This window comes from Cyrtonyx montezumae, unplaced genomic scaffold (genome assembly GCF_038088225.1).
Source record: "Cyrtonyx montezumae isolate F1298 unplaced genomic scaffold, pur_monq_1.0 scaffold_19, whole genome shotgun sequence".
NCBI classification, from domain to species: Eukaryota; Metazoa; Chordata; class Aves; order Galliformes; family Odontophoridae; genus Cyrtonyx; species Cyrtonyx montezumae.
This window is the reverse complement of record NW_027071925.1, coordinates 2,420,858-2,444,005: the sequence shown is the minus strand read 5'-3', so window position 1 is coordinate 2,444,005 and position 23,148 is coordinate 2,420,858. Positions and strand designations below refer to the sequence as shown.

Sequence of the window (23,148 nt, the reverse complement as noted above, 5' to 3'; positions counted from 1 at the left end):
AATAGAGTGTGTAAGTGCTGCAAATTGTCAGGTGAAAGATTTAGGTTTTATTAGTTTTCCTATTTCTTACAATAGGTTTCATATAATTCCTTAAATCCAAGACAGCTCTTTTTGAAATTAAGCTTCAATATGTCTTACATTACAGTTCATACAGTAGAAATATAAGAAGAAAAATTTTACTTATCAAAAAACTTAATGCAATAACTATTCTTTTTTTTTTTCCAATCATCTGTAAAGTACTGAGAAAGTTACTGCTTTGCTGCCATGTTCAGCAGATGAGAAACACAATAATATTAAGTATTCTCAATTGTTTCAAGGGTAAAAAACACAGATCCTTGAAACAAGCAGAGAGGTTACTCAGTAAATTTACAGGATCTCATGTGATGCATTACCCTCAGCTGAGTGGATGGGAATTGGAGGCTGAGGAAGCACTTCTGTAACGCACTCACTGAAACTCCTGATTGCCCTTACCATACCTATTGTGAAATTATTTCCAGAATAGTTGCAGAGACTGAACGATTTTCATGTTAAAATGCCTCCACTCCATGCCCTGTACACTACATCATTAACATAGGTGCACCAACAGTGTTTGGACACCGGTATCACAACCGAAGATTTAAATTCTTAATTTCAATTCCAGCATTACATTATGTTCCTCAAAAACAGCTTATAGCAAAACAGAACAGGAAAACTGGCCTTCCATCAGCAAATAAAGGATACCATCAGCATCTTATGCTCCTTGGTTTTGTTGTTTGCTTATTTTTTAACAAAGCATAAGAGATTAAGCATTTGTACTGCCAGCCATCCAAGACAAAGCTGAATGTTAAGTTCTGCAAAACAAACCTCTACTTACTCAAGGACAGAATGAGTAGCAGCCTGTGGATGGTAGCGGTACAGCAGAAGGCAATGGTTCACTCGAAGGACTTCCCCACCCTTCTGGAGATGTTTATAAAAGAACAATAAATCTTCTGGAACACCCTGGAAGAGAAGCAGTCATTTCAAACCACAAAGCAATCAATTGCATTCGGGTATATATTTCTGATAAATGAAATTATTTCTGTATATCTCCATGAACTTACCTAATGGCTCACTACAGAAGCATATCTGTAGGAAAGACAAAACTACTAAAAAAGCAAGCAGTGCTGTTTGAAAATGAAATATATCTGAACACAAGGACATAAGTAGAGAAATAAACATGATCTCAGATTGACAGAGAAAAGCTTGATGCAGATCAGTCCCAAAAAGAGAGAACCCAGATGCTTAACAATCCACAAAGCCTGAAGTGCCAAGCGACCAAGTAATTTACTGAAAGGGAACAGCGATTTCAGAAGAGTGTATTTTTTTTCCATTTTAACAGAATTAATGTTCTTTCTTTGGTTGCCAAATACTGGTCTATACTTAGGAAAGGTGAATCAGGCCCCACAATAACAGACATGAACTTTCAGTAAAATGGTTGGAATGAAGCAACATTTGAAAACAAAACGTTTTTTCTTGCAACTTATTGCCATGTCATGTTCCTCACAGAGGAACTGCAAGCAACAGTGCTGAAACTGCAGGGAAAAATCCTCCTATAACTGGAGATCCCTCAGGCTCCCAGAAGGAATAGAAATGTCATGATCACATGCAGCATTTTCCACCTAAAATCAGAAAATCTTCATGCCAGAGACAGTGTCAGAGAGCAATCACATGGCACAAAGAATTCAAGTATGTCTTACAGCTGAAAGCATGAGCTCACCCTTAATGATACAGATCTGCATTGAAAGTTGAAAAGCACCTATCCACATTTTGCATTGAAGCAACTTCCTGAAAATTAGAAATTTGGCTAGAACATCAATTTTTATGTGTTTAAATTCAAATTTTTTCTTTCCTCAAAGATCCACATAACTTTATCAGGCTAAAAATCTCTGATAGAATAATTTTGCCAACAAAGTGTAGAATCAATAAAAAGCTGAGAGGTACGATGAAGTGATAACCATATATTCACTTGAGAAGGAAAAATAAAGGAAAAAATGAAATCGATTTTTTTTCTGTAGGAATAACAATGTGGGCAAAAACTTCGAATGTAGATATTCTATTTCAAAATACAAAAAAAAAATAATGAAAGCCCAAAGGGGAAAAAAAAAAAAAAATCAGATTGAATTTTTTCCTCATTACCACAGCTACTGAGTTTCTTCCATAATTTAGAAAATTAGATTCTCTAAATTAAAGCTCTGGACACAAAATGCCTGTGTGGTTTCTTCTGGCCTTCTAGTTACAACAGTAACACAGTTCAGTGTCTGTTTTTCATACCCACCACATTGAGTGCTCATGTCAGACACCGTCTGGACTAAGCAGTCACAGGGGGAGGAGAAGGGATGAGACAGAAAGTCTTTAAGCCCCAGAAAACAAATCCAAAACACTCAGTTGAACATAGTATCTTGGGACAAATCAGAACTAAATCAAGCTCAGTACTTCACAGCTCCAGACCTCACCATATAATAGCCTGATTTAAGGCACTGAATGGGACCACGCTCCCAAATCCATAAATAAATTGCCTCTGATCTGATTGCTTGGCAAGGGCAGCTTATCAGTGAAAGTTCATGCTTGCCTTCATGAATGCTTGTCTAATTTCTAGCTTACGAGTTCAGATACAAAAGAAAACTTTCAGAGAACTTTATACAATTTATGATGCATATGAACTAAGTTGAAAATAACAAAAAAAAAAATCTGAGGGAGACCAGAGAACAAACAGCAATCATGGCACCAGAAAAAAAACAGATTCTTTCAATTTATCTCGTAGGACTCTCTAACTTTTTCTTAACTTTTCTTTTTCTGAACTTTAATGGAATTACTGAGAATTAGCAGCAAAGTTTTAAAATTTTACTTCGAAGGGTTTTTTTTTTGCAGTCAGACAGCAGATTGAATCAGGCAGGGCACAACGTTGCCCTAGTAGTTTGCTGCAGTTGTCATACCTTGGTTCAACTATTTTGCTACATCACATACATAATCACATCTCTTTTTCTTTTTGGATATACTTTACGTCATTCAACTTAACCATTAATAGGTACATTAAAGAAGAGAATTAACACAGAAGCAAAAGGATCTTTCAGAATGCTGTTTGGTTCTGGAGAGCTCTTTTGCTTTAACTAGCAGAAATACTCTGAAATAAAGTATGTTCTGTGCCAGGAACGAGCAGGTGCCTTGTACTGCTCAGCAGTGGCCTCTCACATTACAAAGGAGCAGCACTTACGTACATCTTTCAGGGCAGGAAAGATGTTGACTGTGTTACAGATCCTGCGGGGATGGGACTTCCTACGGCTCTTGAGCATGTAAAGTTTGGTGCAACACAAGAATTTCTTCCCAATTGAGAGACATTATTGGATCCAGATGGCATTTTGAACACCAGGAATCTTTGTCAAACAATGCGACTTTCAAAGAAAAGGGATATTTTAGCATATTTTTGGAAAACTAATACCCATGGCTAAAAGTATCAATCTAGGATATCAGCAATAAGCTATCACAAATAGTTTTCAGCATCAATATCATCAAACTGCACAGTTTATATGTTACTGAACTACTAATGGAATTTTCCACGTTATAGGCAAACACGTAGGCTGAGCTGCACCACGGGATGGACTCAGCAGCCTGCCTCACTCCAGCCAGTGCCTATCAGCTGCCGATTAAAACTCTTAGGGAAAAAATGCAGTTTGCATTTGCTCTGTTCTAACCACCACGCAATAGCCACATTCAGATTAACAGTTCACTTTAACACGTTGCTTCTAAGCAAGTGAAAGATCTGTGTTTACCGACTATTTTGGACAGATCACTTGACTGTGTCTTGAGTGAGCTGTTGGACTTACGGAAATAACACACAGAGAAGGGTGGTAGCATGGAGGCAAAGCCAGAACACAGCCTCTGGTGAAGGAAATCCTCTTCCCTCAGAAATAAATACTCTTCTGCCAGGCTAACTCACATTCAGCAACATCTGCTGTTCAAAGTGTTCTGACAACGAGAAGAACTACTGAGCTGCTGGAAGTGAGCACTAAGAAACTGTAGATATTCTCTATTTTAAATGTGAAAGTGGAAAAAAAAAGTCAACTAAAGTAACGTATCAAGAATTATCCATCTCTCTGGATTTTCTCGAAGACAACTTCTGTATTAAATTACAATCATATTTTTATTTTGTAGGAAACTTCTAACTGAAATTACTTATCTCAAAGAGAAATCATCGTACCTGAAATTATTCCTTAGTTTAACTTCATTACGAAAGTCACCAAAGGTATGCAAGCAGGCTAACCACAAGCTATGTTCAACAGCTATGAATACCTTCTCTTCAGGATTATCCAAGATACTTTCAAGTCTCTCTCTGTAAAAATGTCATACCATCTTCTGGCTTCCAAGATACCACCCAAACCATGGCTTTAAATCACTTTCCATAGTTATAAGACCTGACGCCTGTAATGTTAAGTTTACTTAACTGGAAAATAGCAGGTTAGAAGAAATTCTTTCATCCAAATGTATTCAGATAAATTCAGTTAAAGTTAATGGGAATATCACATGGACGGGATGTGATAAATTCTAAATGGTATTTAATGATAGGCTAACCAAAAATGTTCTTAGGCACGGGGAATGGAATGAACTTTCAAATAGTTTTATAGCATCATTTATCACTGGGCTCCATCACTTTCACTCTTCTTCAGATCAAATGCTGATCTTTGTTCAGCCTTAACTGTACCAAGCAAAAAACATTGGCATCTGTGCTTTCTCAGACTCTTACCCAGATAATGTCAGATTCGAATGTTTTAAGATTACGAATAGTTTATATATTTATATTCTGCCAGTCTACCCATACTTTTAACATAAACATCAAATCACAGTTTCCTCCATGGAAGAATTATATTCCATTTGTACTAAGCACTGACACATGAAGAACAGGTGTTAGGATTTAAATCCAAATGAGAAACACAGCTTTTTGGCATGCAAATAGTTTTGCAAATGGAGAAGGCTGAAACGTGGACAGTTGTTGGCTTCTTTCTGTGTTTACTTGCAGCAATATGACACTTAGAGGTCACACTGTCAAATAGTAACTCAAAAATGGAGATGGAAGCTATCAAGTTAAAATAATGAGATGATGGGTCAGGTTGGACCATACAGGCATATAGGTAAGATCATTAGGAGTACTCTCACTAGTTTTTAAAAGCACCAGTTCATAACAGGTCTATAAAAACAGAAAATCTTTGCCTTGAATTCTTTTCAAATGGAAAAGAGTCAGATTGATACTAAATACTCACAGTACTGAGTGCCAAATGACTTTGTATCCTCCGACCTCACTGCTTATGATGAGTTTCAATTCTTGTTAGTAACCTGTTGAACATCCTCCATACTAGAGAGAGTTAATTTTGATGTGTTGTACTGGTTGCAATAAGGACAAAAGGTTGAACTTGTCACTGCCAATTTTTAGGATTACACTGCCACTGAAAAATCATTAGGACTAAGACGGTCAACATAGTACATCTGAGTAAACAGCAGCACATACACAATTATAAATATAAAGCTAAATAAAATTTAAAAAAGGCAGGAAAACACAAAACAAAACAGAACAAAGAAAGAAGAGCAAACAATCAAAACAAACAGAACAATGGTCTGTTTAACTTTATCATTGGGCTTGGGGTTCTACTGTTCTAATTGTGTTTGAGCTTTCTTTCTTTTTTGAGCTCAAATAAGAATGCTTGAGAATTTGTGTCAAACATTCCTCAGGGAATGAAAATATAAGGAATGATAAAGATAAAAAAGAAACAAAGCACGGGTCAGTGCATGTAGATTGTACTGGGCAACAGGCTCCAGTTCTGCCACTCATAATTGAGGGCAAATCTTTTCACCATTCTGAACACTTTTCTGTCTGCAAGTGCTTAAATTAATTTTTTATTGGCAGAATAAAGAATAGCATTTGCATATCTTCATATACAGAAGTGTATGTGTGCATATGTATATATACACACGTAATGCATAGCTCCATTTAGAGGCTATAGAGAGAATAATAAGAAGCTGTAGTTTAAATACTAAAATAGGAAAGAGCTTTAACAAGTTTCTTTAATGGACTATTAAAGTTATACTTTCCAAAAGCTCAGTAAAACCACTGGAATCAAAACTCCTGTGGTCTGAAACACATAGAATGGGTCCATGTGAATCTGAATTAAGAGTATCACTCACCTTTCCACCCTCATCAAATTTTCCTACGTGATAAAACCATTCTCGAGAACAGAACCAGGTTGGCATGATGACAGTAGGCCCGTGTGAGGTAAACACCTACAAAAAAAAGTAGGAAGAAAATAAGAGAATGTAAAAAATATTACCTGTTGGAGAACAAAGCAAAGATAACACCTTCATTCAAATTTATGCAAATACTTATGTTATATACTTAATCTTCAGCAATTTTAAGAACTAATTCAAGCGCTTGAAGTTTTGCATATGCTTTGTGCCTAAGATGTGTTTATACCATATCACAGCCCAATTAATCTAACTTGCTGCTTCACATTTCTTTATGTTCCATTCTACTGTAAGTTGTAACATACACAAAGCAATTTGAACTACATTTCAGTTTCTGAGAAAGGCACTGGAAGTGACAGTTCTATTACATATCCCACCATTGATACTGAAGGAAGTGCACTGAGAAGAATCTTAAAAAGTTGAAAGTTCTTACACTCTGGAATCATAGGTTGATTCTGTTTTATATTCCTTGTGCATAGGTTAAGAAATGTAATTGATCTATTATTTTTGCCAAAGACTTTTGAAGCTTAATCAAGATTGAGCAAGTAAAATATAATTTATTTTAAACACTACCAGAGCACTACAGATTTGCTACCCAGTGTTACGTACCTTAAAAGGCTGTTGGACAGAAAATGCTTTAGGGACTGAAAAGGGAGTGGTTATTAATTTCATCCTCTTGAACAGCGACAGCCAAGAACTATACAAATCAGTCTTTGCAGCTTTAAACAAACTTGTTGTAAACACAACTATGAAATAAAACAGAATCTGGATTTACAGAAGGTAAACCAATTCCTTCTTTTAATACAAGATGAAATATCTGGCCAAACAAGACTGAACTTGTCAAACAGTACTTGCAAAGTTAAGGCAGGATACCATGCCTGCTTCCAAGAACTATGCAGGAAATAAAAAGTACAGCCTCATTTACAAAGGCAAAAGGAAAGAATGATTACTGACAGTCTTCAAAATGCTGACCTCATGAGCAGATCATTTCTTAGCTTGCTATAGTGGCAATATAAGTTTTAAGAAGCAGTGAATGAGTGTGCATTTTGTAACATGCAATTTAAGCCTTTACATTTTAAAGGTGCTCCTCCTGACTTCAACCTGGGATGGAGTTCCTCAAACTCTGTCTATACCTGGTAATTTCTACTTCCTCAGATGTACCTGAACATAAATCCCAGATCTTGCATATGCATTTCTATATAGACACTTAAATCAGGTCTTGAGGAAATTAGAGAAGTCTAATAAAACAGGTAATCTCTTCCCACTTTTCCTATAGCATGAATCATTTGGCCAAATGCAGGCATCCCCTTTAAAATGAAATGCACTACATTCTTATCCCACACCATAATGGTACAACTTCATTGTCTAGGAAGAGATCCTAGGGTGGCTCATTTGAATAAGGATTCTTACACTATAGACACTCATATTTAGTCAGAATAATCCTATCACTCAATGGCTATGACACTAACAGCTTGTTCACAACTGAAATATTCCAGCTGCATATGTGCTAAATGTCAAAAACTCCCCTCAAAACCCAGTTGGAGCTGAAAGTGTCAAAACAATCCAAATAAATCAGAGCAAACATGATTAGTCAGTACATGGTTATTAGCTCCACACTAATTACAAGGGCAATTGAGTATGGCCCAAACTGAACAATGACCAAACAGTAATCCTAAAAGAAAACAACAGTAGGGAGAAAAGCTAGCCTGGAATGCAGTGCACTGAATCTCATTTCTGAATGAAAGAAAATCTTCAAAGAAAGCCTTGAGCCTACTGGAACACACAAAGCATGCTTGGAGAGACATTTCCTCATGTCCTGGTTTTAGGACTCTCGTTATATACTCGATATTCCAACTCAAAATGACACCGTGTGGTGTATTGGGAGTTAAAGCTCTAGCTGAGTAGGCACCAGAGGGGGACTCAAACCCAGGCCATAACCGCTGGGAGTGCCAGCACCAAGAGCAGTGGCTCAACAGTGCTGCGGATTCGGTGGCCTAGTACATCAGAACCGCACTATGCAGACAGCGGTGCACTCTGTACTCTAATGCCTTCGAGTTATAAAGGGACAGAACTGATCTGTACCTCTGGAGTGACTGGGGGCTCTCAGGAATTGTCTGCGTTGGAGACAGAAATAAGCCTCACTGGTAAAGACTGGCAGAAGCATCCTATAGTGACCAGACAGGGGGCTCCATGCATACTTGGTATAGATTATCTCAGAAGGGGACACCTTAAGGATCCCAAGGGGTACCGATGGGCTTTTGGAATAGCTGCTGTGGACAAAGACAACATTAAGCAGCTGTCTATTTTACCTGGCCTGTCAGAAGATCAATCTGTTGTGGGGTTGCTACAAGTGGAGGAGCAGCACGTAACCAATAGAGGGGCCCTGCCCTCAGCCAGAGAGGGGAGAGGGATAATAGAGTGTATTGGACTGTGTGATGCTTTGTATTTCTACGTGTTTCTGCCCAGAGGGAAAGATAAAACTGTCTACGGCCACACCACTCTGACAATGCCTGATCTCATCTGATCTCGGAGGCTAAGCAGGGTTGGGCCTGGTTAGTACTTGGATGGGAGACCTCCTGGGAATTACTGGGTGCTGTAGGCTTTTAACTCCCAATACACCACATGATGTTATGATGTGGAATATCAATAATATAACAAAAATCATAAAACCATGACACCTCAGCACAGCCAGGATCATCAGAAAACATAAAACTGTGCTTAATCTTGAAGAGGTGGCTCTATGTAATTAGTCATGCTCATATGCAAAGAGCACACATCCCAAATATCTTGGTCTGTGTTCCATTGAGGTACTTACTGAAGTGAAATTCAACCAAACAAATTTGAAACACATGCTACTAATACCAATGTCTTTCCTCTATCTAGGCTTCGCTATCCATCTCAAGATACCGTAGTGTTTAGAATCTTAGTGGGAGAACTCAGACTGATGATGAGGTGGCTGCACTGCCATAGGTCACACGAAGGTTTTAGCCTCTAGCCAAGCCTTTGAACCTGGAACAGCACATCAGATAAGAGTCAACAAGATGGCAAAGAAAGCTGCTTCTATATCAACATTTACAATGTGATGCCAAAATAAGGAAATTTAAATATTTACTGCCATAATGGACACACACACGCTATCTTGTCCTTTGCTATGCTTAAAATACCATTCTTGAAGTTGAGATAACTCCTTTTTGCTACTTTAGTTTTCAGCTGGATCTGCTGCGATCCAACTAACCACATAAATACTGGTGTCAGCACAAAGGAGAACACAGGCAAGCAAGACAGCAAACACAGACAGGAGAGCGAGACCATTATTTTCCATAAGATTAACAAAAGTAATCATTACACTGATAGGGAACTCTCTGCTTGAAGCCTAGATTTACAGTACGGCTATATTCACTTAAGAGCTCTTCCACCTCTTGCCTCTGCTTCCCTTCTGCTTCTAACAGCACTGGTACTCATCTGACCTCACGGGCTGCTAGATAGAGCACTAACCAGTAAGAGACCACTTTGGAGGGTTAGTTTTCTGTAGCACTTATTCTCTAAATCAGTTCAGCCTAGCAATTCTGCTGAGATAGAGGGGGAAGGAACATGTTTTGGAGAAAGAAACAGGAGCTATGTTTTCATTTTCCACATTAGAGTCCAGCTGTAATACAAAGCTGCACCCGCTGCCTGTGATTGCTTACAGCAATGGGAGCAGATCTGGGTGAGTACAAACCTTTAGCTCCTAACTGAAACAGTGCAGCATAAGCCATACCTCTGAAAAATAACTTAAGAGCTACTGAAAGTTCATCTGCAAGAGGAGAAAAAAGTAACTTCAGTCTTCCGCATTTTGGAAATTCCAGATTTGAGTTTGGTTTTGTCATTAACTACTGGACACTGCACAAATGTATGAGATTGATTTTTGGAATTAACTCCGCGTATTGGAAAGCATCTGGGACTTAAGAACCTGTCACATGTGGCTCTATCAGTGAATGAACGCTCAGTAATAGTGGTTAACAGTGTACAATCTATGCTGTGAGGAATATCTAAGAGAATTTAATGAAGCCATGTTGTCAAAAATTACAGAGCTTGCAGATGAAAGGATAAATCTGTTCAGATTAAACATTTCAGAAGAACATGGTGTTGTCACGATCAGACTGGAAAACCATAACACCCCTTCATCATGGTGTTTTTCAAGGTGACAGAGACTATCTCAGCACAATATTTATTAAATTATTCAGAACTTTTCTTGTCATCTGGTTTTATTCCAAGGATTGAGTAGCAAGTATTTGAAACTGATTTACTCTGCTTTGTTCTTGCCAACTGCTCAGCTATCAAATTCCATTCAACAATTACAGAGGTCCTCTGGCCAAAAAAAAAACCAAAAAAACCCTATCACCTAAAGAATATAAAGAGTTAATAAAGTGGGTTTCATTTGTTTTGTTTCAAAGCTGTCAACAGCACATGTGATTCTGGTTCCCACTGATGTTCATTTCAGATCATGTCAGCATTCAGTAAGAAATGGAAGCTCCAGTATAGACAAAGGCATTCATGTGTTTACAGTAACTCTTCAAAGAAAAGTTCTATTTTTTGAATCAGCAAATCAAAATCTACTAGCAAAGTGCCACAACAATGCATGCAGATGGTGAAATAACCTTACCACATTATCTTGTGAAGAATACAGGGAGGAAGCTAACAGTTCTCGTATTTAATCAAGGGCCCAAATTGCTTTTCAATGTAAGAAGCAATTTCCCCAAAATAAACTACATATTTAATTCTTCTTGTGCCATAATATTAATGAAAATTATAACAATACAGATCAAGGATTAGAAACAATCTCCTGTGCGATGATAAGTGAAGCATTCGAATACCCTGAGTCATTCATTAACACACCAGAAGCCAAAATGACACAGCAAAACAAAAAACAAGAGTTAGGTGGCTGAGGCACACAACCATTTTGTGAGCTGAGTCTCAAAGTTTTCTGGGTCTACAGCTAGAGACAGCGTGTGTTAGTGAGGCTGAAGAGGTACTGCAGTAAGGAAGGAAAGACCCTTGTGCTATTTCAGAACAGTTTCAGGCAAATAAGATTTTTCAAAAAAAGAATAACAATAAATGTACTAAAATTTAAAGAGCCTAAACAACCACTCTGGCATGGATTACATTTAGTTAATCTGTATTATACTGAACTTTTTTTTACCCCTGCCTATGCTCATATAAATAACTGTCTGTATCACCTAATCATTGCATGCTTCAATACTAGCTGAAAATCTCTGCTCTGAAGAAGCCAAGATCCGGCACAGCAAAAGAGATTAAAAAAGAAGATCAGAAATAAAATATGCCATGACTCCATACTGTGTGTTTGACATACACATAGTAATTCTGGTACAGGATAGATTTAAATAATAAAAAAAGATTTTGCATTCAAAGTAGAACAGAATCCTAACTATGTAGGCTAAACTGACACCTGGAAGTGCTTGCTTTTGTACATGGACTGTTTTCCTAAAGGAGGTTAACCAAGACAAAGGTCATCACATTCACAGCTGATGCTTATTTTTTAATCTGTTTACACAGACTGAACAGAAACAAACGTTTGCTAAAACATCTATGGCATATTTTATACTTTCTAAAGTGTACCTAAATCCAATACAAATTCCTTACATCCCAAAACTCCCACTCCTCACAGATGACAGTACTGGAGGAGAGTGTTGCATTTTTTTGCACTAGTGTTAAAATTAACCCTTATCCCTCCTACTATTACATTCCTTGTGCTCTTCAACAGGCCTCTAACGTAGGAAAACCAGCGTTGCCTTTTTCACAGCCTGGATATGCCAGATAAGCTGAGAATATTCTGAATATCTGGAGTTGAATGCTCCCAGTAAAATGTAATAGCAAACGCCATTCTTCTAGTCCTTTATTTACTGATGACAATAAATTCACCTTCTGCTGAAATCTACAGAAGAGACACACACAAAGGGAACAGCCAGGATTTTAGCATGTCTTAGATCTTTTTTCTTGTCTATAAGCTGCTAAAAGTGGTCTTTGTAACATCCGTGCTTTAACAAGTCTCTAATTGTTGGAAAGTTTCCAGTATTTAAGGAGTCAAGTATTTACAATGGAAGAATTACTCCATTTAATAAAATGAAGCACTCTATACCAAGAAGTTGTCTACTTGCCCTGCTATTTATTCTGAGCTTACACCATGGAAGAGAGAAAACAATCTGCTAAAAGTTCTATGCAGAGTATGCTGTAATTAGAACAAACAAGGAATCTACCAGAGAAGCAGCACTGACCAATGCCCATGTAATATACCTTAAAAATGACCTTCCCATTTGACATTCGGATGTGCCAAAGGTCTTTCAGATTCAGAATCAGTTCCAGGCCAGGACATTTCCACTCACAGCCTTACAGAATCTTCAGTGCTCAGATTATTTGAAAGTTGTAGTTATCCATTTCCCATCTAAAAAAACAATCAGCTATGTCTGTGACTTATTCAATATTTTATATAACAAAAGTCATATACACTGTGAATATAATCAGTGCCAGTCCTGTGAAAGTCTGGGAAAGCTGTTACATCCAAGGAATGTCTTCAGCTTTGCTATCAAGGAGTGCCTGCTCTGGTGAGTATATACTGCTGTTAGCTGGGCATCTTACTCATCCTCTCCTTCCCTACCTGTCTTCCAGACTTCCCCAGTTTCATCCGCCTATGCAGTGTGCAGCAAAGAAAACCAGATGGTTCTGCCTTTAAGGTGAGGGCATGAACAGAGCAGTCAGTTGTTTGCTTCTCTGAAACATACTGGTAAAGATGAAAGCAAATTCACACAAAAAACAACACACAAAAGGCTTCCACACCCCACCTTCAGAAATTAATAATAATCAAAATTAATGTTTAATTGATACACGTGTAAATTCCCTGGCAAGTGGAGGAAGATCAGGCCCTCAAGCATCTTCTGGACATGCACAGAATCCTAGGTAAGGCAATCACTTTTTGGGTTTGCAGTTTAACCATACTAATCTACCTACAAAAGAAATGCTAGATATTCATGAAGATTTGCTGTACTTATTTCAATATCAGTGGAATTTCTTTCGTGTTCTTTCAGTGTTTGTCACACTGACCTCTGCCATAGGTTTTTAACATTTAGAGGAGGTAAAGAGGAAAAAAAAAAGGTCAGATCTTGGATGACATTCTGAGTATTTGATTAACAACTGCAATAGTAGATTTTCTTCCTTTTTTTTTTTTTTTTTAGGATATCAAAGCTAACATTACTCTAAATCCCTCCCTCATGTCTTCTATCACAACACAAGTGTGTGGGGAGTATCAAAGTACTGAATGCATTCCAGTGTCCCAGGACTACTTGATTTGTACTCTGTACCACTTCAAAATTGTGAATAGGAGAGCAACAACAATCACAAAGACAAAGTAAAAATCAGCTATTTAATTATACTAGAAAAGTACATTTAACTGCTACTAGAAAAGAACAAAGAGTATATTGCACAAGGGGGAAAATGAAACTATTACCAAAGCTTTATTTTATAGGAATGGCCTAATATTAATGCTCTGCAAATTGTTTCAGATTTTTAATCCCATAATGGTATATACTTATTGGGCACTTTCACAGAAGTTTTCATATGCACATTCATTTTTGATAATACAAAGGACCCAATGCACGTCAAGAGCCCAGTGTCCTGTCTGAACATTTTTGTTTTTAGCAGTGAAGAAAAAATTGGAAAGACCTTGACAAAGTCTGAGAATACACAGAAATAAAAATTAGGGGCCCATTAATTTGTAAAAGCTTGAGAAAAAACAGATCTGAGAGCACTACAAAGTTTTCCTTCCTATCCACATTCTCTCATTTCAGCCTCCCTTATTACTTGTTGATAGGTTTATATGTGGGATTTGATTTTGTAGTTTCTCGCACTGCCTCCTGGCCAACAATCTGATTAACATTTCCTTTTCTTTGGGACTGCTTTTTCCATGTCCAGAGCTCTCAGTGTAGGTAGTCTGGAGGTCGTACCATATCGCTGAAATTGGCTTCTAAGTGTGCATCACTCCTGACATTTGTTCCTATTTAAGTTCTGCCTGAACTTAGGGTGCCCTGTTACTGTTCTGAGTTAGTTACTAAACAATCAGTCAGACATTCTATCAAAGCAGCATTTTAAAATATTTTAAAAGTTTCAAGAACTCAATGAAAAGAGAGAAAATCATAAGTAGTTTAAGGTCTTGCTAATAGAGGTTAGTATGAACCAGGCTCAGGGCATCTGTGCTCCAATTAGAAATCAGCAATGAAGAGGAGGGACTGTAGCCCACATTCATCCCATGCAGCTCAGAGATGTGTAGGCAAACAGCCCAGACTACATTGGTCTTCTCTGTCAGAGGGAATTCCTGATGTGGGACAAAACTCATTCCAGGTCCCTGCTGCATCTCCAGTGAATGCAATGGGGCTCCTAGAGTGAAGCTCCTAAATCCTAATGCAGGTAAAGCCATCCTTGCCTCGTGTATCCACATGTTCATATTATTACACTATTATAACTGTCATCAAACTGACCAAATAATTTTTGTAGTAAGAAGCCATGTCTCATATCATGCTGTGTGAAGCTGATAGGTTCAGCTAAGAATGGTCAAAGAAGTAGGACAAAGTCAGTTCTGCACACATGTAAAAGATTTTTTACATTCTTGTTTAATACCTCAGTCTTACCCTGTTCTACAAAACATCTACGCCTCAAAGAACAGCAAATGAGGACCACCTGGCACACAGAGTCATTAAAAATAGGAATGGCATCACAGAAACATGACAGCAAGATAGTTCTTACCCTGTAATTACAATTACAGTTTAAAACACAACTATCTAAAAGAAGCTAACAATCAGAATATATATATGTACACACACACACATACATTTTTAGTTGTCAAAAAGCTGAAAATTAGCAGAAGAAACATATGCTAGAATTGTACTTAACAATGTAATTTTAAACTTGAGAACAGCAGTCTCAGCTATACTAAAAACCAAATCCAGTTTTAGCACCAGCTGGGAAAGATCTACCAAGAAGCTCTAGAGACTTACACCTTTGGAAGTTTCATGGGTCACTCAGTGTAAACACCTTGGTTTGTCACACACATCCTGCTAAAAACGATTAAGATTTAATTGAGGTAGTGTAAGAAAAACAAAAGCACAGAAACAAGATAAACCAGCAATCCGAGAGGAACTTCAGCAATGCTTTCTCTATATTTTTTTCTAATAGTAGCTGATGCAAATTATGATGAGGTTTGGTCCAATCTTTTCTGTAGTAAGGAAATACCTCACTTTGGGAAAGAGCAAATCTCCCTGCCAGCATGGATGAAGTTTCCAGTGTTAAAAACTAAGAAATTAGGAGTTCCACTGAAACAAACAACTATTAACTAAAAAGTTCAAATACAACACCAGCATAACATAAAATTATAGAGAGCATTACTCAGGTCATGAGACGAGTCAGACTTCATCTAATTTAACCTTATGTTAAGCACAATCAATATATTTTCAATACTCGTTCGTATTTACAAGTAGTATATTGAATTGAGACACCCATTGAAATCCAAGAGAAGTTAAGCTTATAATTAACAACATATATGATTTCCAAGCCTGAAGCTCAGATCCCCTGTGCATGATACAAAAAAGTATGTTTTGGAATTAAGTCTCCTCTGCCCTGCAATATCCCCAGACACTTGCTTCAAGTTCCTCTTGGCCAGCACAGACAACACTGGCTGTTCTGAATCCAGTTCAGGAACACCTGCATCCTTCCCTGCACTGCATGGGGATCTCAGCAAATCTGACACTGGGAATTAGACTTTAGTGTTTGGTTTACTAATATCCAACACAAGCAGTGTAACTCCTTTTTGGAAGTAGGGATCTCTGCACCACTTCACAGGGAAATCCTACATAAAAATAAATTATAGAACCAGAAGGACTCGTGTACTGCAGTTACAGAGCCTAAGCTCCAAAACTGGCACAACCTCAGAAGTAATCTTTTAAATCCTGAGTCAGGAAGCCATTGCTTTAGAGGTATATACATAAGCAAACTGTGTATCTTTAAATGCAGAGTTTGGTTGAGACAGGTCTGAACAACAATTTTTCCACATGTACACATCATTCTACTCCAATAAAAGTCTTCAGAAACTGGAAGGAGAAAGAAGGCAGCCTGATAAAATACATTTTCAAAAATATGCCAATTCATCTATAAAAGCTGCATTTATGTTTCAATATTTACTTGCACCTTCTCCACAAACAAATCTTCTTTACTAATTTGAATTCACAAAGCCAATAATCTTCCAGCTAAAGCATTTTAGCCATGCCCCCATTTCCACAATAACAAATATGTTCTTCCCCTTAAAAATCCCTTCAAATAATGCCAAAATGACCATAAAGTTGATGAGGTGCAATACCTTCAGGACTTGTTATTCTGGCACACTTCAAGCAACACCCTATGAAAAAAAGGCAGGCAGTGCTGGCTCCATGAAACGCAGCTGGTGTTAGGGCAGTAAGCTGTCACTGAGGTACCAGCCAATGGAAGAGTCTCAAGCAGCTGCTCTCCGGACTCAAACCTTCAAATTCATCCAAATAATTTCTAAAACAGAACAAAAAGCAACTAGAAATCTTTCATCACGCTCAAGAAAATGAATAGAAGACATCAGCTCTTTAAAGCCCGTTGAACATGGAAAGATGTCCTATTTAGTCAAAAACTCCACTTATTTTTCCACTATATTGAGATGTTTGAACATGCAATTCTGAGAAGTAGAGAACGTGGTTCTGTATGTCCTTGTTGCTTTTAACACTGTGTGAGTGCCATGGAATGTGAGGAAAGAAAGTATTCTTCCAGCTGAGAAAAACCACCCTTTAAAATAAGTACCAGAGGAAATCAGAGCAGCACACTTAACTCCAGTCCATGCACACGCTGTAGCTGCTTCCCCTCACCAGCTGTGCCAGCTTTTTAGCATTAAAGCAAATGTGACACTTCAGGCACTTTAATTTGAATTAGGTTGTTTCTAATACCTCTTCCCTTCATTTCCAAGGGGAACTTCTCACATATTTCATTCTATACACTGATACTGTATGTTTATACCAACTGACACTTAGAAAAGACATAAACCAGGTTTATGTACGGTATCTGCAAAATGTAAAGTGAAAGAAGTACACCAAGCTGCTGTACGGTGTTTTAAGTTAAATGGTGGATGTTTCTGTTTCCACTTATATCAGTAAAAATATAGACTACCTTCACTGACTTCAGTAGAATTACTGCACCCAGAGCATAACTGGATGTAAATTTGTATCTTCTGCTCTGTAACACGTTCCTGACCTGTGGACAAGATCCTTCACAGCAGAAGGAGCTCTCAGGAGCAGAGATGCCACCTCCTGCCAGATCAATGAGTCAGCAAAACAAACCCATCACTGCCTGACCTGAGATGGTCTTCAGCAGCAGTGTTCAGAGGAGAGCAGGAGAGCATCAACATGCCCAGAACAGAAGGCATTTCCACTGATTTAAGAGGCCTCCAAAAATGGCCTCACAACAACAGGTCTTTTGTAGACATCGTGGATGGACCTGAAACTTTTCAAGGAAGTATAAATAACTATCTTCAAGCAATCTAATCAAATCCAGTTTTCACACACACATAGCAAAATAAGACACTTCTATCACCACCAAAAGATGATCAGGTAAGTTTTGCTCAGTCTTATCATACTGCCTCTAACACTTCTGTGACAGGCTGGCTTTATTCTTAATTGCCAGGTTATAAAATCTGCAGCTCCCACTCAGATGAACCACGGCAGCTCCTGTCCCTGGGCACCAGCCCTGCTAACCCCAGCAGCCCCACTTTCAACATTCCTTGCTGCGCTTGGAGCGTTCATTACATGAAGGAAAGGTGTGTCTTCCAGCTTTACTTTAGGGGACTCAAAACAAAGAAGCCTTTCTTTGATGTAAAAGGATAGGAAAACAGCAAGGTCTTCAAGGAAAAAAATGAAGAAAAAAAAAAGAGAAAACTTGAACCTGCCTATGCTGTCACAGCTGTTCTGGTCCTCACATTCTGTTTAAATATTTTTCAGCCTTACGGTCAAACAGTTCAAAAATAACATAATACGTATGCTGTATAATAAAAACTATCAGAGCTGGTTTACCTCATTTCTGCCACAGCATAAGACCTGCAAGTTTCTATCACCTCATCACCTGTCCTGAAATAAATATGTAAAGGACAACACTTTTAAGATCAATGTTATGACAAATGATCCGGATCCCATCCTGTGTTTTGCTAAATCTGAGAAAGCTGATTATATCTTTTGAAAACAGAATGTTCATTGTGATCAGCGAAAATTTAAGTATTTATGATCTAAGCATTTCTGGCAAAATATACTAATACAAACTGTAATTCCATGGAATTAGTTTAAATGTTTTTATTTCAAATAAAAAGACATACATTGAGTGACTATTGTGTCTACTGAGGGACTGTTATGTCTGCTGAGCAACACAACATCACTGTATCTATCAGTGATTGACATCAAATCACCAAAGATAAAAACACAATGCTTTCTTTCTATAAAACACGTTCTATTGAAATAATTTCCTTTATAGAAATTGCAAATTACTCCACCTTACATAGTCACTTACTAGCAGTGAATCTCAACATTTACTGTACTAAGCTACATATTCCAAGTCAAAATCACTATGAATGAAGAATGGATGTAGAGAAACATGTTCCTCTGTGACTGTCATGTTTTAACAGATGTTACTTTCACAGGGTGCCAACTTTTAAAAGCTCAAATGAAGTTTTCTTAGTGATAAACACTGATACAAAGGTTTTCTTTTTATTACATCTCCAGCATTTCGTTCCTACTCTTTATGAAAAAAAATGGGGTCACTGTTCTTTTTGTTTAAAATAAGCTACGAATAACATTGACAGAAATCTCACTGACCTTTTCAGTCTAATTACCTGTTGTTACAAGAGTCTCATCATTCTAAGTAGCTCTCTCAGTAGTAGTTATTCTGACTTACTGACAACAAGCAATTGGTATTCTTCATTTGAATGCAATTTCTCATTAGTTAGATGAAATCAGTAAATATCCTTAGATCATAGCTGACAGTAAATCCAACAATTTTAAGAGTATTTAAAATAGGATCAGAAGTTATCATCCAGAATCTTCCTGTATGAAAAACTAGTCTTGCCAGCAATGTCTGTTACTTCTAGTTAGTTAAAATTAACCATTCTGTTGACAACATTATAATGACAGGGCTTTTTCTAATGTAAGGCAAAATGAAGGACTTTTACATTTTGCATTTGAAGCTCTTCCCAAATGCACAGCTTCACAACTACTTTCATCTGATCCAACCAAGTCTGCCCTGCTCCTCTGTGCGCTCAGACTGCAAATGAGCCCTGCAGATCTGAAGTAATGGTACAAGCTGCACTATTTGGTATTTTATGGTTATTAATTTTCAGAAGTTAAAGCTAACAAAGATATTTTAATGGCATATTACTTTGCCTTTGTTGATGCTTCTCACAAGCAATCTGTCCTACAATCAACTGGCCTGCATCCGACAGATCAGAGTCACTCCAGACCTTGATTTGTACATTAAAAAAAAGGCTTTCATATGTTGCATTTTGTCCAAAAAATCAAGCAATTTTGATAGTCACTGTGCTCCTATTTGCAAATATTTGTAGTTGATTTGTTAGTAATTGATACAAGCAAGCAAAATCATCACATTTTTAAATATTTATCTAAAAATATTACAAACTTGGCTATATATTTATTACCCTTCAGTGGAATAAATAGCTTTCCCTGGAATTCAGTGTGATGCTTAGATCTCAAATAAGTACCTCAAAATCTGATGACAGATCACAAGTCTCAATCCTGTAAGAAGAAAACACTTTATTTAAAAGGCTTTTGGAACTACAGACGATTTATGTCACCCCTGGGCATTCCTCTCTTGGTCTTGAAATAAAAAAGAAATTGTTAACATGAACTTCTGATCAAAGAGTATCTTTAGGAAACAGAAAGTAAATTTCTCTTCTCGTGTTTGAAAAGGTAAAACATCACTGAACTCTGGAAAAAAGATAATCATAACAAGCAGTTATGAGATTCAAAGATAAAGATTAAAACACGGCATTGCTACTAGATTTGCTGTCGGATGTTGCACACTAAAAACGCCCCGGTAATGCTCAGGTTCAGACAGCTGAAATCTCTCAGGATGAGAATTATGATACCTGGCCTCTGAGTAGGAAAAGCATAAACTTTAAAGTTTCAATACGGAAAAGGTAACTAAAGCAATAGGGATTGAGACAGGGAGAGGAATGAGAATAAAAGCACCATGCAGAAGAACTTTCAGCAGAAACAAAAGCAGCATGTAGATTACAAGAGCCTGGAGGAAAACCTACAAGGCTTGAAACACTGAGCAGAGAACAGTTAACTCCTGTTTTCTTTATACTTTATTTAGGAGGTGTGTATGTATGTATATATATATATATATATATATATATATGTATCAGATTTTGCATACATTCTGAATAAAGAAACTAGACCATGACAAGAAATATTTGCTTCTTCTTTCTTCTACAACAAAAATACCTCACAAGACCCCAAAGTCTGCCTAACTACTCAGCTTAAGAGAGGTGATGTCGTGTATTAGGCTAACACCTTTCAACATGCTCCATCACATCTCGTAATTCTGAGTTGATCCTAATTCAAATGAAGTCATCTGAAAGAATAACAGAAGTAACATGATATATTCATTTATTTTATAACTGTCTGCTTTCACAGACTAAAACATGTGGATTTGATTTTAATCTACAGAGGTTTATTAATGAACTTCCTAAGCCCATCCTAAAACACCCTGCATTAAATAAGTTAGTGTAAATTAACTTTAATCCATTTTCCTCACACTTGTCTAATCTGTGAATTTGAACATACTGTAAAATCCTTTATACAGATTTCATAAGATTCTTTGAACACAGGTAATAATTTAAACATTTTTCAAGAATTCATTTCTCACCATTACCTTTTACTTTTTTCTCTGTGAGTTTATGACCACACCAATAGCTCTAAATCTGCACTACGGTGGGACTGGAAGAAACATAACGGGACAGATGCAAATTCTTATACTCACTACAATGCAGTAGTTCTCTGACATGCTATGAAGGACCTTAAGTATGATCAGGTGTATCACCAGTTTGCTGGCATGTAGCACAGTAACTGGTTTAGACCTTCTCTCTCTTCCAGCAAAACTCAACATCTGCGCTTTTCCTTTCTCATTTTTCTCTGACGTTTCTTCTTTTCACACATGCTTCACTCATATACAGCTATTTCTGGGGTATGTGTCCCTTCAGATTTACCTTTTTTCCATTCCCACTCCTACACACCAATTTCCCCTTTTTCTCCCAACTTTTATGGGATTTTGTCTTCTCTTTGCCTCTTTCTAAATTTCCCCCCAAACTGCACAGTTATTTTCCTGTCACCCACTAATTTTTGCTGCACAAAGTTTTTCCTCATGTTTCCCCTTTAATGTACTATTCTTTTCCTATCTTCTATCCCACAAATATTCTTTCATCCTCTTACCAAATGATTCAAGTTATTGCTATCTGCAGCCCTTGACTCTAAATACACAACACATGCTAATATAATACTGCAGTGGATGCTTATTGCAGAACTGCTTCCATTTGCCTTCTTACACCTCTTATTTGCTGGCAGATTTCTAAACACTCACTGTTTAAATACCACGTGACTGCTGTATCCACATTCATTAAAAAAATCGTCACCAGGATTATATTTATGTTAGAGGATACATACTTTTACAGAGTTCCACCAGGATCAGATCAGATTTTACTGCAGCACTGAAAGTCTTCTGCCTAACCTGTGAAGTTAAAGGCAGTTGCTTTGGGAGTTTTTTCCCAAAGCACTACACATATAATTGTCTTGACACAGAGCACGTGTGTTCTGGCTGAATTCACATGCTGTGCAGTTGATACTCTGAAAATAGTTACATCACATGGATGTGTTACCACCTCCACAAACACCTCAACTTTATTTCAGAAAAGGAACAATGGTTGATTATTACATCTTAAATAATTGGCTATTAGTTTTAGAAAGAGCTTGAAACAATGGCCAGGCTGAGGAGTTGGAGAACCAGTTTCATCAGATTTGTCTGAAAAGAAATGAAGGGTGGAGCAGCTGCATACTGAGAATGGCTGTGAAAATATGCCATGTATTGGAATGACAGGGCACGTGGGGAAGCACTGCAAACCCCAAGGAAGAGCAGCAGTGAATGGGACTGAAGTGCCATCATAGCATACAGACTGCTGCTTTATCAGCAGAATCTCTCAAGATGAAAGATGAATCACTACCAACTGCCTAACAGGACGTGGATGGAAACTGTTCAAAGAGAATCCAGCTGTGCTGCCACTCGTAACAACGGCAACAGCTACCAGTGCTCCAAGCTGTGAGCCCCAAACTGCCAAAGTGAATCCTCATAAAAGCTCTGACTGCTGGAGGCACTGCATCTAACTCCAGAGATGTAAAGCCCACTGCTAGGAGTCCCTAAGTGTCCCGCACACAGCTCCCAGCCAGGTTTGGTACTACATAAAATCTTCATGAAATAATGATCAGGATACACCAAAGGGATAGTGGCTGCTCTTGAATATCTCTTACATTTCTTTCCTTTGTCCTCATGCACCAGTCACAGAAACACCTGGCAAAGGACAATTATTTTTGGGAATCAGCAATACCTAGCATCTGGCCAAAATTGCTTTGTGCCCAATAAATAAGATTTGTTTATTCTGCTGACTCCTGCATGCAACCTGCCTCCTGTGCCAGCCCTAGCTTCTGATCCAGGTTTGTTACATGCAAAACAGAAATATCCCCACATTTGACAGTTAAGGAGCCCCTTGCTATCCTGTTAAACCAACAGTGCCTC

The 23,148-nt window shown here is 37.7% G+C and overlaps 1 protein-coding gene and 1 non-coding gene across 3 annotated transcripts in view; one reads left to right on the top strand and one right to left on the bottom strand.

Moving 5' to 3' along the window:
- B3GNTL1 (UDP-GlcNAc:betaGal beta-1,3-N-acetylglucosaminyltransferase like 1) overlaps window positions 1–23,148 on the bottom strand; it is a 109,525-nt gene that overhangs the window by 25,953 nt on the left and 60,424 nt on the right. For both annotated transcript variants that reach the window (XM_065735185.1, XM_065735186.1), the window contains 2 exons: window positions 6,190–6,285; window positions 854–978 (listed from right to left, as the gene is read on the bottom strand). In XM_065735185.1, the coding sequence (XP_065591257.1) occupies window positions 854–978; window positions 6,190–6,285 (221 nt within the window). The remainder of the gene's footprint in view (window positions 1–853; window positions 979–6,189; window positions 6,286–23,148) is intronic.
- LOC136048150 (5S ribosomal RNA) lies at window positions 8,729–8,848 on the top strand. The gene has a single exon (XR_010622152.1). It is a non-coding gene; the product is annotated as a 5S ribosomal RNA (ribosomal RNA).